Here is a 17393-nt window from a genome sequence, read left to right as displayed (position 1 = left end):
AACACAGTCCTTGTCTCTGACTCTATACCTTTCCTTTTCTGGTCCATGTCAGATACTGAGACTATGGGAAGAAAAGTAGCCGCACGTAGAGATCAGCCAACTTGCTTGGTAAAGGGGTCAGATTGTTAATCCATTAGACTTTGTGGATCAAACATCTCTGGTGCAAGAACTCAGCTCTGCCCTTGTAGGGCAAAACCAGTTAGACAAAGTGTAAATGAATGAATGTTGTGTGACAATAAAACTCTATGGACACTGCAATTTGAATTTTACATAATTTTCAGATGTCACATATTTTTCCTTTGATTCCCATCCCCCTCTGCCAACCATGTAATACTGTAAAAGCCATTCTTAGTTCACAGGCCATACCAAAATATCTGCTATCTCAAACTATAAAACTGCTAGAAGAAAACAGAAAAAAACTTCATGACCTTGGACTTGGCAGTGGTTTCTCAGGCATGATACCAAAAGCACAGGCAACAAAAGCAAAAAGACAAATGGGATTATCTTAAACTTTTGCATCGAGGACACAATTAGAATGAAAAGGCAATCTATAGAATAGAAGAAAATATTTGCAAGCCCTACATCTGATAAGGGGTTAATATCCAGACTATATAAAGAATTCTACAACTTTTAAAAAAATATTTTATTTATTTATTCATGAGAGACACACAGAGAGGCAGAGACACAGGCAGAGGGAGAAGCAGCTTCCCTGCAAGGAGCCTGATGTGGGACTCGATCCTGGGTCTCCAGGATCACACCCCAGGCTGCAGGCGGCGCTAAACTGCTACGCCACCAGGGCTGCCCAAGAATCCTACAACTTAACAACAAAAGATGGTCTAATTAAAAATGGACAAAGGCCTTGAATAGACATTTCTCCAAATATGCTATACAAATGTCCAACGAGTATACAAAAAGATGTTCAACATTCCTAATCACCAGAAAACTGCTAGTAGAAACCACAATGAGATCACTTCAGACCCATTAGGATGGCTACTACCAATCAAAAATTAACAAATGTTGGTGAGGATGTGGAGATACTGGAGCCCTTGTGCAGTGGTACTGGGAATGTAAAATGATGCAGCCATATGGAAACAGCATGGAGTATCCTCAAGTAATTAAAAGTAATAGTGCCAAATGATCCAGCAACCCCACTTCTGGGTACATATCTAAAAGAATGAAGAGGAGGGTTTGAAATTTTTTTTTTAAATTTTTATTTATTTATGATAGTCACAGAGAGATAGAGAGAGAAGCAGAGACACAGGCAGAGGGAGAAGCAGGCTCCATGCACCGGGAGCCCGATGTGGGATTCGATCCCGGGTCTCCAGGATCGCGCCCTGGGCCAAAGGCAGGTGCCAAACCGCTGCACCACCCAGGGATCCCAAGAGGAGGGTTTGAAGAAACCTTTGCACATCCTTGTTGATAGCATCACTAATCACAACAGCCAAGAGGGAAAAGCCACCCAAGTATCCATCAGTGGGTGAATGGATTAATAATGTGGTAAATAAATACAATAAAATATTATTCAGCCTTAAAGGAAGAACGTCCCATCCCACACTACCACATGGATAAATCTTGAGGACATGCCTAGTGGAAAAATCCAGTTCCAAAGACATACTGGATGATGTGACTTATAGGAGATACTTAAATAATCAAATTCACATAAGCAAAGTAGAATAATTTATTAGGATCTAGGGGTAAAGGGGGAAAGGGGAGTATTTAATGGGTATAGAGTTTCAGGGGCATCTGGGTGGCTCAGTTGGTTAAGCGTTTGACTTCTGCTCAGGTCATGATTCTTGGGTCCTGGGATCGAGTCCTGCATTGGGCTCCCTGCCCAATAGGGAGTCTGCTTCTCCCTCTCCCTAGGCTCATGCTCCTCATGTGCTCTCTCAAATAAATAAAGTCTTAAATAATGGTATAGAGTTTCAGATTTGCAAGATGAAAAGTTCTGGAGATCTGTTTTCCCAGCAATGTGAATATACTTAACACTACTGAACCATGCACTTAACAAAAAATTGTGAAGATGTTAAAATTTAAGTCTTTTTTACTCCAATAAAAAGAGAAAAATTAACATTATAATGAAGGTTGAGGATTTTTCATTCTGAAAAACTTTGAATGGAAAATATTTGCTGACTCTTGGCCTAACACAATTCAACTCCCCCTGTAATCACCCGGTCTTCATATATTTTCTCTCAAAGCTTTTTTTTTTTTTTTTTTTTCAAATAGTCACCAAATATGGGATGCCTGGGTGGCTCAGCGATTGAGTGTCTGCCTTTGGCTCAGGTCATGATCCTGGGGTCCGGGATCAAGTCCTGCATAGGGGTCCTTGCAGGGAGCCTGCTTCTTTCTCTCTCTGCCTCTCTCTCTCTCTCTCTCTCTGTCTCTCATGAATGGATAAATGGGAGACACAGAGAGAGAGGCAGAGACACAGGCAGAAGGAGAAGCAGTCTCCATGCAGGGAGCCCAACGTGGGACTCGATCCTGGGTCTCCAGAATCACACCCTGGGCTGCAGGCAGGCGCTAAACCGCTGCGCCACCCAGGCTGCCCCACAGACCTCATTTTAAAGGTGAGAGCCGTTATGTTAAAATTGTTTTATATGTGGTTTTCCAAAGTAATGTAAGTAGCACCTAACATTGTTAAATATAAAAATAATTTTATTTAATATTGATCTCCAGAAAAGTCACATTGGTGACTAGCCACTCCCAGGGAAACTTTAGGGAACTTTTTTTTTAATTTTTAAATTTATTGGGACACCTGGGTGGCTCAGTGATTGAGCGTCTGCCTTCAGCTCAGGGCCTGATCCCAGAGTCCCGGGATCAAGTTCCACATGGGTCTCCTTGCCTGGAGCCTGCTTCTCCTCCCTCTGCCTGCATCTCTGCCTCTCTTTCTGTGTCTCTCATGAATAAATAAATAAAATACTTTAAAAAATAAATTTATTTATTAAAATTTACTATTCATGAGAGACACACAGAGAGAGAGGGGCAGAGACACAGGCAGAGGGAGAAGCAGGCTCCCTGCGTGCAGCCCGATGTGGGACTCGATCCCAGAACTCTAGGATCACGACTTGAGCCCAAGCAGATGCTCAACCACTGAGACAGTTAGGTGCCCCTGAGTAAATTTTTTTTAAAGATTTATTTATTTTAGAGAGCAAGAGAGAGAAAGCGAATACATGAGTGGGAGTGGCAGAGGGAGAGTGTGGGGCTCGATCTCATGACCCTGAGATCAGGACCTGTGCCGAACCCAAGAGTTGGCCACATCTGTGCCACCCAGGTACCCCTCAACTGAGTACATTTTCCAGATCTCACTGACTTTATTCAAGGATTCAGGAGTCGGGCAGGATCACATGCAGCAGATAGAAAGGAGTTCTGAGGAGCTGCACAAAATGAAAGACTTGTAGGCAGAAGGTGCTGAAAACCAATCTCTGTCCCGGAGCTGAAATAGAACAGAGCTTGGCGATAAAGGGCAAAGATCTTCGTGTTACTTTGCCAGGTGAAGGAGGCTGCCGCAGGCTAAGGCCTTCAACACTGCGGACGTGCCTGGGGCAAAAGGCCGAGGAGTTTTATAGGAAAGTACAGGATCGAAGCAGTTTCCTTAGGAATCTGGTCTGGGCTTCCAGCCCCATTCACGGTCTTCAAGGTGGTCTCAAGACTAGCACTGGCCACCTCAGTGTTGTTATTAAATATCCTGTACATTGTGGTCAGCAAGTTGTCAACATCTAAACGGAGTTTCTGGAACAAGGGGTTCTATAGAAAATTAAGGGAAGGGGAGGGGGAGGCTTCATGAAGGAAGAAGGAAAACTGCCAGTTTAAAGTCAAGCCTTGCTGAAGCATTAGTGTGTCCATCTTAATTTCCATCCATCTTGATGTTTCTGTAGCAGTTTCCAAGGGAGCAGGACAAAAAATTTCCATGAGCAAAAAGTGGATTGGTATGGCAAGGTCTCTCCCTTAGGTGAGGGCAGGGGTCCGTCAGGCAGATGATCTCACCAGTGCTGACTGGGAGATTTCCTCATTGGTTTAAGATTCCATTTCTGGGGCAGCCTGGGTGGCTCAGCGGTTGAGCACCTGCCTTCAGTCCAGGGCCTGATCCTGGAGACCTGGGATCGAGTCCCACATCGGGCTCCCTGTGTGGAGCCTGCTTCTCCCTCTGCCTGTGTCTCTGCTTCTCTGGGTCTCTATGAATAAATAAATAAAATCTTAAAAAAAAATTCCATTTCTGAGAGCGGCAAAATCGAATTCTCAGTTCGGAGATGTGAAGCTTAGCGTGAGTGACTCAATTTGGGGTCTGTTACTGGTTTTTAACAGTAACAATTTGAAGACAAATAGTTAGCATTATATGCTAAGTGCCTGACTTCCTAGGGGTGGCAGAGAGGGAAGGACAAATAAGGCTCAGTTCAGCAAGTCAGGATCTAAAATTAAACCATGAGTAAAATGCACAGGGTGCAGTATTAATTTGGCCCTGTACTGGGAAGCAGGGCAAAGTAGAAATTTTGCCTGGAGTGATCTAAATTGTTACACTAATCAGCTTTTCTAGGTCTAGAAAAGAAAAATCCAACCATTTAGTTTTAGAAGTTGTGTTGAGCAGTGATTACAACACAATCCATAAAGTTTATGTAGTACTCCAGGAGTTAAACAAGCATAAACATTACTCCTACTAAACTAATACAGCTTCAATTAAAATCTCAATGTTGTGTTAAAAGACCATTCATTCCTCCTAAACTCCACTGATTTATAGAGATGTGCTTATCCGAAGTACCTGCTCTCAAGGAAAAACACCCGGTGAACATTCGTCTCTTCGTAGTACCTGTGAGTATATGGAGAGAAGCGTTAGGAAGTGAAATTTTCAAACCACTTTTTTTTTTTTTTTTAAGATTTTATGTATTTATTCGTGAGACACACACACAGAAAGGCAGAGACACAGGCAGAGGGAGAAGCAGGATCCCTGCCGGTAGCCCGACGTGGGACTGGATCCCGGGACTCCAGGATCAGGCCCTGGGCTGAAGGTGGCGCTAAACCACTGAGCCACCCAGGCTGCCCTCAAACCGCCTCCCCCCCGCCCCCCCCAAACCACTTCTTAAGCATAGTTAGCAAATGCAGCACATGAGTTTAGAGAGTATCCTAGCTCAGAGGGAGAAAGTTATAAACCATGTTCTTGGGACAATCCTAGGAACTTGACTATGGACTGAATATCGAATGCCATCAGCCCAGCCTGCAGGAGGGGATGGTTCACACCTGAGCCGATCCCTGTACTTCTCCAGTGTAACCCCTGCACCTTCACTTTCAGATGGCAAAATAGTCTCGTTTGCATTTTCCCGCAGCTCCATCTGCATCTGGGGCCCGTGTGTTCCTTTCCAACGTAACACCGCACCCCCCGAGTTCCAGAGGCACCTGGGCACAAACAGAAGACTGTTAGGAAGGAATCTTCTTGCCCAACCATCTGCTGTTCAAGTTAACTTCACCGCGATTTCAACCTGTTTATACTACTTGAAACAGCTAATGTGATCCTGCAGTTTAAAAAGAAGATCCCAGGGGATCCCTGGATGGTGCAGTCGGAGAAGTGTCTGCTTCCCTGCAGGTCATGACCCCGGGCTCCGGGCTCCAGCTCGCAGTGGGGCTGCTTCTCCTTCTCCCTCTGCACCCCCTGCTTGTGCTGTCTCTCTCTCTCTCTCTCAAAAAAAAAAGTATAATCTTAAAATTCTGGGAGAAACTCGGAATCAGAATTTCATGCTCTTTAACCTGAGAGAGGAAAAAAAACCCCAAGAACCCAAGTTCTTGGTTGTCACATAGGCTGTGACATTTTATTTATCTATTTATTTATTTTTGTAACATCATTTTAAAGGCGAGGAGCGGCTGGGACAGGCGGCGCACACGCTTCAAATTAGTTTCCCGGCTGCAGGCTCGCGGGCTCCCCAGTGCTGTCCACCACGACAGAAGCCGGTGACGGAGGCCACCGCGATCCCATTTAGCCCTCGCAGTGATGGCTGGGGTCCAACAACGTGCTCACCACCTGAAAACGAGCTATTGATTAGGGGCCGGGAACCCAACGCGGTCTGAGAAGGGTTTCGGCAGCACGAACCAGGGGCGTTCGTGGGCGCGGGGGCGGTGGGTGGGTGGGTGGGGGGAACGCGTCGAAGTGCGCACGCGCGCCCCGCGGTGCCTCCTTTACCAACATGGCGCCGGCTCTGGGGTCGGCGGGGGCGGCCATCTTGGTAAGGGCAGGAGCGGCCAGCTCGGAAGGTCTCGAGTGAGTGAGCAGGCCACGTGGAGCGAACTTTGCCTCGGCCTGTGGGTACAGCTCGCGTCAGGGATGGCGAGGCGGCGGGCGTTGAGGTGGTGCCTGCAGCTGCTGGCGCCCTCGGCCGAGCCGGCGCGTCGGGGCCGGGGACGGAGGAACCCAGGCGCCGGCCGCCGCGGCCCTTCCCGCTGCGCGGGGGCGCTGTGCCCGGGGGCGCTGTGGGCCGCGGCTCATGAGGGGCCGCAGCGGCGGCGGCGCACGCGCCCTGCCGCCCCCAACGCCAGGTGAGCCCCGCCCCTCGCCCCGCCCCTCGCTCTCGCCCCGCCCCTCGCTCTCGCCCCGCCCCCCCGCCCCGGGCGCCGAGAGGTCTGCGCTCCGGCTCCCGCTCCCGCTCCCGCTCCCGCCCGGCTCGGTGCTCCCCGCCCGCGGCGCCGCTCGGGCTCGCTGTGTCCCGGCCTCGGGCGGTTCGCGGGCGCCGAGCCCTGCCTCCTCCTCCCGGAGATGCTGCGCCTGTGAGGGGCGGGGGCTCGTTTGACCCGCGCGCCTCGGGAGCCGCGGAGCCCGCTTCTTGTTGCCATTCGTGTTCCTGCCCTCGGGGGAGTCCGCCGGCCCTGCGAGCCGCGTGGATCCCGTCCGGTCCGCACGTCGCCGGGCCGCCGCTCCCCGGATCCGAGGACGAGCGCTGTATGTAGATGAATCGGTCGGCAGCTTCCTTCGAGCAACTTGTGTCTTTTTTTTTTTTTTTCTTTTTTTAGCAACTTATTTCTGTTTCGTGTCTGGTATTTAAAAGAAAAAAAAAATCCATTCCAACAGGTTTCTCGGTTTGGGTCTTCGGAGTTCAGCAGGGAAGGGAGAGCGAGAAGAGAGGTGCAGGTGGGGTGGGGTGGGCCGGGCCAGCCGGTGCTTTCTGGAGTTCAGGGTTTCCAGAGCGGGGCCCCGCGGGCTCCTGGGGCTGGCGGGCGCCTCCCCCGCGGGCCGTGGGCCTGAGCGCGGAGCTGCAGACGCCGCCGCCGGCCCCCGGCCCACGCGTCCGCAGCGGGTTAGGAGAGCGAGGGAAGTCAGCCTTCCAAAAGCCGTCTCGTTCTCGTCCTTGCCTTTACTGTTATAATATGACTCATCTCGTTTACTTTGGCCGAGAGCTTGGAGTGTTTGCTCTTTGATCATTCTGATTAATTTATCGAGAAAGTCATTGCTGAGCTACAGCCCTCTGGAAATCAGACCGTTTCAGTCTGTTACAAGTGGATCCCTAGCAGTTTTGGTTCTGTTTTAGCGACACTGTTTCTGATTGAGCCTCGGACATCGATATCGGCGAGAAAGAAGTTATGTAATCTTTAAAAAGAAAAGATTACCCATAGGCTACATCAGCCTGATGCTGCAAGAGAACATTAGGTCTGGGAGAGAAAAAAAAAATCAGGGCAGGTGCACTTGTCTAAGAATTTAAACAGAGATCGGCTTCACTTAAGCTCGTTGTGAGTCCGCTGGAAATACAGTCCCAGTTTTCAAGAAAAAAAAAATTTTTTTTTATTACATTCTGCAGGCGTTCCTGCTGCAAGAATTTCTGTAAGTCTCCAAGAGGGGAAAATACTTGGAGTATTTCTCATACTCCATTGTCACTCACAATTCCAAGTTAAATTGTACCGATTTCATATTGCATTAAAAAAATTTTTTTTTATTACATTCTGCAGGCGTTCCTGCAAGAATTTCTGTAGGTCTCCAAGAGGGGAAAATACTTGGAGTATTTCTCATACTCCATTGTCACTCACAATTCCAAGTTAAATTGTACTGATTTCATATTGCAGAACTTAATTTTTAAATTGGTCCAAGGATAATTGTATGAAGGACATTTTAATACAAGCATTCCATTGTAGGGTTTTGGTTATGTTTTAGTTGATACAGTCATCCTCTTATGTTTGTTTGAAAAGGGCATTATGTTCCTTTGGTACTTAACGTGTTTGGGAGGCTGAGGGGATTTTTAAGAACATTTTGTCTGTTTGGGTAAAGTATTATTTGCCTTTGATTTTGTTTCATTCTGCTTTTTCTTTGTAGTGGTAGATGGCTGTGGATGTAGAGGGTTTTTCCATTCTACTCTTCTTATGTAAATAAGAATATGCCTGGAGCTGGGGGGCTGCGTTGATCTGGCATTTTAGATTGAAAAGCATACAAGTGAAAAGAGCATTGGGGAAATGAACTGTGCATGTAATTGTTAATGAGCACCTTTATCCTGAAGGCCTGTGAGGGCATGTATAAAATGAGCATTAAAAAAATCACTCCTTTGGGGCGCCTGGGTGGCGCAGTCAGTTAAATATCTGACTCTTGGTTTCGGGTCAGGTGGTGGGATCCAGCCCCGAAGTCGGGTTCCACGCTCAGTACAGAGTTTTCTTGGGATTCTCTAACTGTGCCTCTCCCACTTCCTCTCTCCCTCTCCCCTCTCCTGTCTCTAAAATAAGTAAATCTTTAAAAAAGAAAATCATTCATAGGATTTGCAGCATAAGGTTCAAGTAATCTACCATTCTAACCGCTATATTACTGAAGTAAGTCTACCTATCTAGAATTTATAGTGCTCAACTTGTCTTTTGAATTAATAACTATTTGTTGTGTATTTAAATATTTTATGAACACATTTTCGTGACAGATTATGTATGAATTCGTATATCCCCAGGGGCAGGTTAGTTATGTCAGAAATAGTCTTGTCAACTCAGTTGGTTTGATAACATAATTTACAAATGTCTTTCAAGTATTTCTGTATTTTAAGTTTGATTTAATAGACATACAGTATGTGATGTTGTTAACCCCATTCCATAGATGAGGCAAACAGGAAACTGAGAGCCTGGAAGATTTTTTTTTTTTTTTAAGATTTTGTTTATTTATTCATGAGAGAGACAGAGAGAGGCAGAGACCTAGGTAGAGGGAGAAGCATGCTCCCTGCTGGAAGCCTGATGTGCGACTCGAACCCAGGACCCTGGCATCATGCCCCGAGCTGAAGGCAGAAGCTCAACCACTGAGCCACCCAGGAGTCCCAAGCCTGGGAGATTTTAGGCAAGGTCTCTTAGCACCGCAGCTCTGGCCTTGCTACCTCTTGTAGAAAGGGGTACCAATGAAGCTGAGGTCGAGTGGTGTGGCACAGTAAGCTTCGGCCAGCATTATGGCCATAGATTACATACCCCTAAACCTGTGTGTGAGTGGTATCATTGGTTATGGGGATATGGGGCTTGCGTATAGATGGATCAGCATCAATTCAAAAGTGTAATTGAGAAACAACTTCATATGTACCCACTACCTAAAACAATCCACCTTTTCCCTGGAAGGCAGCAGATTTTCAGGTTTATCTAAATTGAAGTCTTCCTAGATGAAGGGACCAGTAGCCAACTGACTGAACAGCAAGTACCTGTATACTTCTGTGCTCATTTTTTTTTTTTTTAAGATTTTATTTATTCATGACAGAGAGAGAGGCAGAGACACAGGCAGAGGGAGAAGCAGGCTCCATGCAGGGAGCTCGACGCGGGACTTGATCCCCGGTCTCCAGGATCACACCCCAGGCCAAAGACGGCGCCAAACCGCTGGGCCACCGGGGCTGCCCTTCTGTACTCATTTGTAATCTTTCTTGTTTTTAAGAGTAAAGTTGTCAGAATAAAGAAACACCAAGCTTCCTCATTGTTTCTGGCACTCCTTGAACTGGTGAGATGTATGTTTGTTTTGCTTACAGGACTCTGATGCTAGGACACCTGGACAACAGCAATAATTGGTTTGGGAAGGTTTCTGTATTTAGAGGGTCCTCAGACTAGGAAGATGTTTTGTTCTTTTTTTAAGTTACCGTGTTCCTTCCTTTGGCTTGTTTGGAGAGTTTGTGAAAAGAAGTACTGTGTATATATTCAGAGTATTGTGCTGTTAGATGGTTGAAGTAACTAGGGACAGTTTAAAGAGTTTCTAGACTCCCTTTTAAAAAAAACCTTAAGACCCATTTATCTGTTTATGAGCTCAACTAAGTAAAATACTCTACATGGGGTGAAATGTGTCCTTTATCTTTTTATGCAGATCATATGCTCTTTTGGCCCAGGTGTTTTTTTTTTTTCCACAGGTGTTTTGTTATTGTTGTTTTTTTTTTTTTGGCCCAGGTGTTTTTAAACATGATCATGATGAGAGCATGGGTAATGGACAGTCCAGGCTCTATCACTAGCCAGAGCTGGACCCTTGGAATGTCATGTTACCCTCTGGCCTGACCTGCATCACCTTTAAAGTAAAGGGGTCACACAGTGATGAACGTGAGTCCTGGCATGGCCAAGTTAGAAAGGACTTTAGTGTGTTCCGGTTCAACTTCTTAATCTCCAGATTTCCTGTTTCTGCTCTTGCAAGAGTTTTTAGCCTATCATGATACTGCAAAACTGAAACCTCAAAATGAGACTTTTCTACCATTTCACAGAGATGAGGTACTTGTAACATTCTTGGATGAAAGTTGATTCCTGATTCTTTGCACATACAGCATCTCAATTTCATATGTAGATGCGATGTTTGGTGTGTATGAATGTATATGATGCTGCTCAGAGCCTGTTTTTTTAACTGGGTGAATATGAATGCCAGTGGGCATGTTGAATATCATCACAATAAAGAATTTGACGGGGCAGCCTGGGTGGCTCAGCGGTTTAGTGTCGCCTTCAGCCCAGGGCCTGATCCTGGAGTCCCTGGATCAAGTCCCACGTCGGGCTCCCTGCATGGAGCCTGCTTCTCCCTCTGCCTGTGCCTGTGCCTCTGTGTGTGTGTGTGTGTGTCTCATGAATAAATAAATAAAATCTTTAAAATAAAAAGGGCAGCCCCGGTGGTGCAGCGGTTTAGCGCTGCCTGCAGCCTGGGGTGTGATCCTGGAGACCCAGTATTGAGTCCCACGTCTGGCTCCCTGCATGGAGCCTGCTTCTCCCTCTGCCTGTGTCTCTGCCTCTGTCTCACTCTCTCTGAATAAATAAATAAATAAATGAATGAATAAATAAATATTTTTTTTAAAAAAAGAAAAGAATTTGACAAACTGTTCTCAGCAACATTCTCTTGGTTAAGCATGAATAGGAGCTTTATAATTCCTTTTTGCTTAACTACCCAACTGTCTTAAATTGTAGTTGTAATAATGCTCATCTCCAATTTACTATCAACTGTTCACATTTTAGTAAGTTTTGTTGAAGACCTAACTTTGCATTTATATGGTCCCTGAAGCCTAGAGTGATCATTCCTCCAGGTTTTTCTGGGACTGAGGTTTTTAAGAGGCAGGACTCTCGGTGCTAGAACTGGGAAAGCCCCGGACACAGTAGGGTCCCCCTGCCGGAAGTTGTCTCTTCATTGAACTTGATTAACAGTTCTTCCCAGTTGTATAAAATGCCAGGTGGTTATGTGCTGGATGAACTTAGGTATCTTTTCAAAGCAAAGAAAATATTTTCAAGGCCTCATATATATCACCTGTTTATATGACTGGAATATAGAGCTATCTATATATGAAAGCATTATTTGTTCTTTTTTATATAACTTTGAGAGCAGTTTAGTGATTAAATAGATCACATCATCATTTGAAATCTCCATGTAAAATTAAAAGGGCAGTTATATTTATGAGGGAACTTGTCAGGGAACTATTAAGTGCTTTTTACTTTGAAAGGGAAAAAAAAAAGACATGGTTGAAAGCAAAAAAGGTTAGCCTTGGCAGTGAGACTGTAACTGTTGGCTGTATTTACAAACTTTGAACCCCGTATCTGTTCAAGATAAATTTATTGGATTTTCCTTGCAGATTCAATGTGATTAGTGGAAAGAGCATGGGCTCTGGAATCTGATTCAACTTGGGTTGGATCTCCAGGTCCAACTGTTAACCAGCTTTTTGACTTTATGCAAACTATAAAACTCTGTAAACCTTTTGTTATATCACCCTTAACTTGAGGATAATCTGTACCTCCTGGGACTGTTGTAAGGGTTGAATGAGATAACTTACTTACTTACTTACTTATTTATTTATTTATTAAGATTTTATTTATTTATTCATGAGAAACACACGGAGAGAGAGAGAGGCAGACACAGACTCCATGCAGGGAGCCTGACGTGGGACTCGACCCTGGAACTCCAGGTTCACACCCTGGAACTCCAGGTTCACGCCCTGGGCCGAAGGCAGGTGCCAAACCGCTGAGCCACCCAGGGATCCCCAGATACCTAATATATTTAAAGTGGCACAGAGTAAGTGCGTAATGAGCAGTAAACTAGCAGTCAGGCGTGCTGCTCGGTGTACCCATGTTTGGATCAGGAAGGATTATGTGTTTCCATAGCTTCCCTGAACTTCGCAGCTATGGTTATTGTCTCAGTCGGGATTAGTTTTGGGAGGTTTAGGATTAGGAAATTCTGGAGTGGGTATTGTGGCCCCTGAAGTCCTAGTTCTCTATGCCATTCCTAGGAAGTGGCCCTCATACTCTGGGTGGCTCCAGCCAGCAAGATGAAGGAAGAATAAAAAAGAATGTCTCCCTTGCCCTTAGGGAGGCTCCAGAAGCATCATGGAAGACTCCTGCTTGAATCACAAAGTATCATCTATATGGCTAATCCCCTAGTTGGAAGGTGCTTAGCTACTTATCCTAAGTGAAACTGGGGCTCTGTTACAGAAGAGAAAGGGGATTAGATTTTATGGTAAGCCTCTTCTAGTTTTTTGTTTTTGTTTTGTTTTTTTTAAAAGCATTTAAAAATTTTTTATTTATTTTTTTTGAGAGAGAGGCTGCATGAGCAGGGTGGGCAGAGGCAGAGGGAGAGAGTCCTTTTTTTTGGGCGGGGGGGAGGAGAGAGAATCCTAAGTAGCCTCCACGCTCAGCTCAGTGCAGAGCCCGATTTGGGCTCCATCTCAAGACTGAGATCATGATCTGAGCTGAAACCAAGAGTTGGACACTTTACTGAGTCCCCCACAGGCGCCTCAGCATCTTATAATCTTTACCACTGGGTCACAACTTTACCACCATAGAAATTCAAGGTCTCAGGAATTCCTTAGGGTTTTTCAGTTTTTATTTCTGTAATTAGTAGTAGGAATGCCCTCTGTTGGCTTTTGTCTTACTGTCCTTTGGTTACTTGTGCTTCTGCTATAATTTGATTCCCAGTAAGTCTTTTTAAAACCGGTTAACTCTGGGGGCACCTCAGTGGCTCAGGTGGTTAAGTGTTTGCTTTCAGCTCAGGCCGTGATCCCAGGGTCCTGGGAAGGAGCCCTGAGTTGTGTTGGGCTCCCTATCCAGTGGGGAGGTTGCTTCTCCCTCTCCCCTGACCCCTCCCCTCATTGTATGCTCCCCCACGCACTCTTTCTCCCTCTCTCACAAATAAGTAAATAAAATCTTTTTGAAAAACCCTGAAATAAAAACAATTTTTAAAAAACTCTATCCCAGTGAAGAAATTAGGAGATTAAACTCCTGTTCTTCATTATTCATTCAATAAATATCTATTTTTAACATTTTTAAAATTTAACTTTTATTTTTTTAAACATTTTATTTGACAGAGAAAGAGAGAGAAAGAGAAACAGAGAGAGAGAGAGAGAGAGAGAGAGAGAGAGAGAACAGCTAGAGAGTGGGAGAGGGAGAAGCAAGCAAGGAGCCTGATGCGGGACTTGATCCCAGGACTCCAGGATCATGACCTGAGTCGGAGGCAACAGACTGAGCCACCCAGGTGCCCCTCAATAAATATTTATTGAATACTCCTCATGTATAGGCTGCTCAGGGTTATTGGAGACAATGTGAATCATCATGGATTATGTTTCCTTTTCTTTTGGTTCGGCTTCCTAGGAGCACAGAGTCGAATTTGTGACTCAACTGGACTGAATACAAGTCTGTGACCTATCAGACTTTGTCTGTAGCTATGTGGTCTTCCCAGTCCTAGCACTGTGTGTGGTCATCCTGCGGTTATGTGCCCTCTCTAACTTGTAGTGAGGGGCAGGGAGGAAGACTAGGCTGTGTGGCTGGCAGTTGCCAGGCTGACATAAATTTGAGGGTATCAGAAAGTCCCTGTGGTCCTTCTTACATGCCTGTCCTACTTTTATACCAATGACTAATTCAAAGTGGTTGTTCTTAACCCTGTCTGTGTATTGGAATCACCCACAGAGCTTTTAGAAGCTATCTGGGGAACCCCCACCTGACATTTTGATTCCGTAGCCTTGAGTATAATTTTTATTTATTCATTTATTCATTCATTCATTCATTCATTCATTCATTCATTCATGAGACACACACACATAGAGAGAAAGAGAGGCAGAGACACAGGCAGAGGGAGAAGCAGGCTCCATGCGGGGAGCCCAATGTGGGACTCGATCCCAGGCCCCAGGATTACAACCTGAGCCAAAGGTAAAGGCTCAACCACTGAGCCACCAAGGTGCCTGAGAATCCCAGGTTTAAGGCTTTGTAGCCATTGGCTTGGAAATACTTAAAGAGTCCCACGTTGCTTCCTATCACTTATACTGGAGATCAGATCTTTCCTTAATGACCTGTTTTGAGGGCGATCCCTGGGTGGTTCAGTGGTTTGGCGCCTGCCTTTGGCCCAGGGTGTGATCCTGGAGACCCGGGATCAAGTCCCAGGTCGGGCTCCCTGCATGGAGCCTGCTTCTCCCTCTGCCTGTGTCTCTACCCTCTCTCTCTCTCTCTCTCTCTCTCTCTCTCTCTGTCTCTCATGAATAATAAATAAAATCTAAAAAAAAAAAAAAACAAAAAACCTGTTTGACCACCGGAAGGGGAAGTGGGAAAACCTTGAGACCAGTAGTCACTTGGTTGGGAGATAGAAGGCACCAAATGCTGTAGGGGACATTTAGCCAGCGTTGCCTGGCCTGCCTAATTGCCTGCTCGTCTGGTGGGAAGCTTCTCCTCTGAGCCAGAGAACCTTGCTAACTGGGCTCAGGCTCTGGTGAAGTGCTGATAGTGGGTGCGGCCGCTATGAGCATCCTGAGTTGGCACATTTTTCTCCCTGGGGGACAGTGAGGGGAGATAATGAGGTGAGGGTGGAAAGGATTGTTATTTCCAGAACCAGGACACTGTTCAAGTTTTATGAAGAGTCTCCTGGTGAATTCAGAGAGTTGCTAAGGTCACAAGGAGCCATGGGGTTGCATAGGAATCCTGTGGAGAATCGTGGCTTCATATTTGTTTTGAGATTTATGAATTCCGGGAAGACCAGGGCTGCTCTTGCTCAAATATAAGAACAAAAACATATTCCAGAGTTTATGTCATTTCAGTTTATTCATGCCATTATGCTCAGCTCTTGTATCTTATTAGTGCAGAAATTTAAAAATGGAATATATGCTTAGAATATAATAAGACAGTGGCTTATAGTTATTAGGGGCTTATTGTGTGCCAGACACTGGGCTAAGGATCACGTACATTTAGTCCAGTACCACAGTGACATGGAAACTAAGACTTAGAGGTGACAAGGATACCTGCCAAGTTGGGAAATATTTATTTTAAAATGTTTAAAAAAAACAAAATGTTTACATTTTTTGTGCTCCTTTTTCTGGTAATGTGGCTTTTCCTGATGACGTGATTCAAGTATATTTTAATTATATCTAGTTTTTGATATGCTTTTATAATTCTTGGTATTCTTAAGAATACTGTAAGTAAGGATACTTTCTGATATTCTTTTTTTTTTTTTTTTTTTTTTTTTTAGATTTTATTTCTTTATTCATGAGAGACAGAGAGAGGCAGAGACACAGGCAGAGGGAGAAGCAGGCTCCATGCAGGGAGCCCATGTGGGACTCGATCCCAGGACCCCAGAATCATGACCTGAGCCTAAGGCAGTTGCTTAACCGCTGAGCCACCCAGGTGTCCCACTTTCTGGTATTCTTAAGCTACACTGAGTTGAGGGATGCAAGAGTGGCTCAGTCAGTTAAGTGTCTGCTTTTGGCTTAGGTCATGATCTCGGGGTCCTGAATTAGGAGCCTGATATCTGGCTCTCTGATCATTGGGAGCCTGCTTCTCCCTCTCTTTCTGTATCCCCCCCATCTTGTGCACACGCTCTTTCTCTCTCTCTCTCTCTCTCTCTCAAATAAATAAATGAAACCTTTATAAAAGATACACTGAATCTTTAAAAATCTAAAAAGAAAATCTTAGTTGACCTTTTGGGGATGTCACATGGCGCCACTATGAACCTGCTGTTACACTGTCAGCCAATGGGCAGAACAGGGTCTGACCTCAGTGGTGCCTTGGGCCTTGCTTCCTTGTAAAAGCTCCCACTGTTGGTTGGTTAGTTGTCCTTTACCTTTTTCTCATGCAGGATTGTGTGCCCTTTTGACATACTCCTTTGTACATGAATCAGGGCCTCAAGCAACCTCCCTAGTGCCTTTCTTGCTTTCCATCACCCTCTGTGTTGACATCCAGGCCCTGTTACTGGTTGGCTGCATTCAGAGGCTTATGAGCTGCCTCCACATCCCCGATCTTGTGGATCACAGAACTTCTCGTCAGTGTGAACCACTTGGCATATAAGGAGAAAGTATTCAGGTGTTTTGGAAATGCCTCATTCTAGAAACTACAGTTTTAGTATTCATAGCTAACACTAATGTAAACATGTTTCTCCAAAATCTGTATGGTTGTCTATAATTTTTTTTTTTTTAAGATTTTATTTATTGTTTCATGAGAGAGAGAGAGTGAGGGAGAGACAGAGAGAGAGAGAGAGAGAGGCAGAGACACAGGCAGAGGGAGAAGCAGGCTCCATTCAGGGAGCCCGATGTGGGACTCGACCCCTGGACTCCAGGATCACACCCTGGGCCGAAGGCAAGCACCTAACCACTGAGCTACCCAGGGATCCCCATTTTTTTGCTAGAATTTAGATGTAGTAGACATTCAAATGTGTTTGGTAAATGTCTCTAAAAATGATTGAAATATAGGCCCTTACAAATTATACCTGAAACTTTATTATAAGGATGAAAATCAAATGGTTTTGATGTTCAGATTTGTCATGAAATCTCTTCTGAAATACTTTAAGCTGTAAATAATCACCTGGTTTGCCGGGTAAACCCAGGAAACTCTACTTTCTCCAGGTAGCCAACTTTGCTGTTCTCAGATGAAAACTGTTACGCTTATCCCTTGCTAGCCCAGCCTGGGAAGGTGGCTGCATCTGAGCTAACTGTAGCTGGGAACTTCCTTCCGGGGGTGGACTTGGCAGGGGCACGCCGCGGTGGGGCCACGTTAGAGGGGCAGCTCCTCCG

At 45.4% G+C, this 17393-nt stretch overlaps 1 protein-coding gene and 1 long non-coding RNA gene across 4 annotated transcripts in view; one reads left to right on the top strand and one right to left on the bottom strand.

Annotated features, from left to right (window-relative positions):
• Positions 1 to 5763: 5763 nt before the first annotated feature.
• Positions 5764 to 6298, bottom strand: LOC140599103 (uncharacterized). The gene is made up of 2 exons (XR_012001841.1): positions 6161 to 6298; positions 5764 to 6001 (listed from the first exon to the last, which is right to left on the bottom strand). It is a non-coding gene; the product is annotated as an uncharacterized lncRNA (long non-coding RNA).
• NAPEPLD (N-acyl phosphatidylethanolamine phospholipase D) overlaps positions 6229 to 17393 on the top strand; it is a 54435-nt gene continuing 43270 nt past the window's right edge. The window contains exon 1 of one of the 3 annotated variants that reach the window (XM_072759907.1): positions 6229 to 6513. In XM_072759907.1, the coding sequence (XP_072616008.1) occupies positions 6302 to 6513 (212 nt within the window). In that variant the 5' untranslated portion in view covers positions 6229 to 6301. Of the gene's footprint in view, positions 6514 to 6541; positions 6930 to 17393 lie in introns of those variants that run through there. The other 2 variants (XM_072759906.1, XM_072759905.1) reach the window with 2 other exon arrangements.

This window comes from Vulpes vulpes, chromosome 5 (genome assembly GCF_048418805.1).
Source record: "Vulpes vulpes isolate BD-2025 chromosome 5, VulVul3, whole genome shotgun sequence".
Lineage (NCBI taxonomy): Eukaryota > Metazoa > Chordata > Mammalia > Carnivora > Canidae > Vulpes > Vulpes vulpes.
This window is presented reverse-complemented; position numbering and strand designations above follow the sequence as displayed.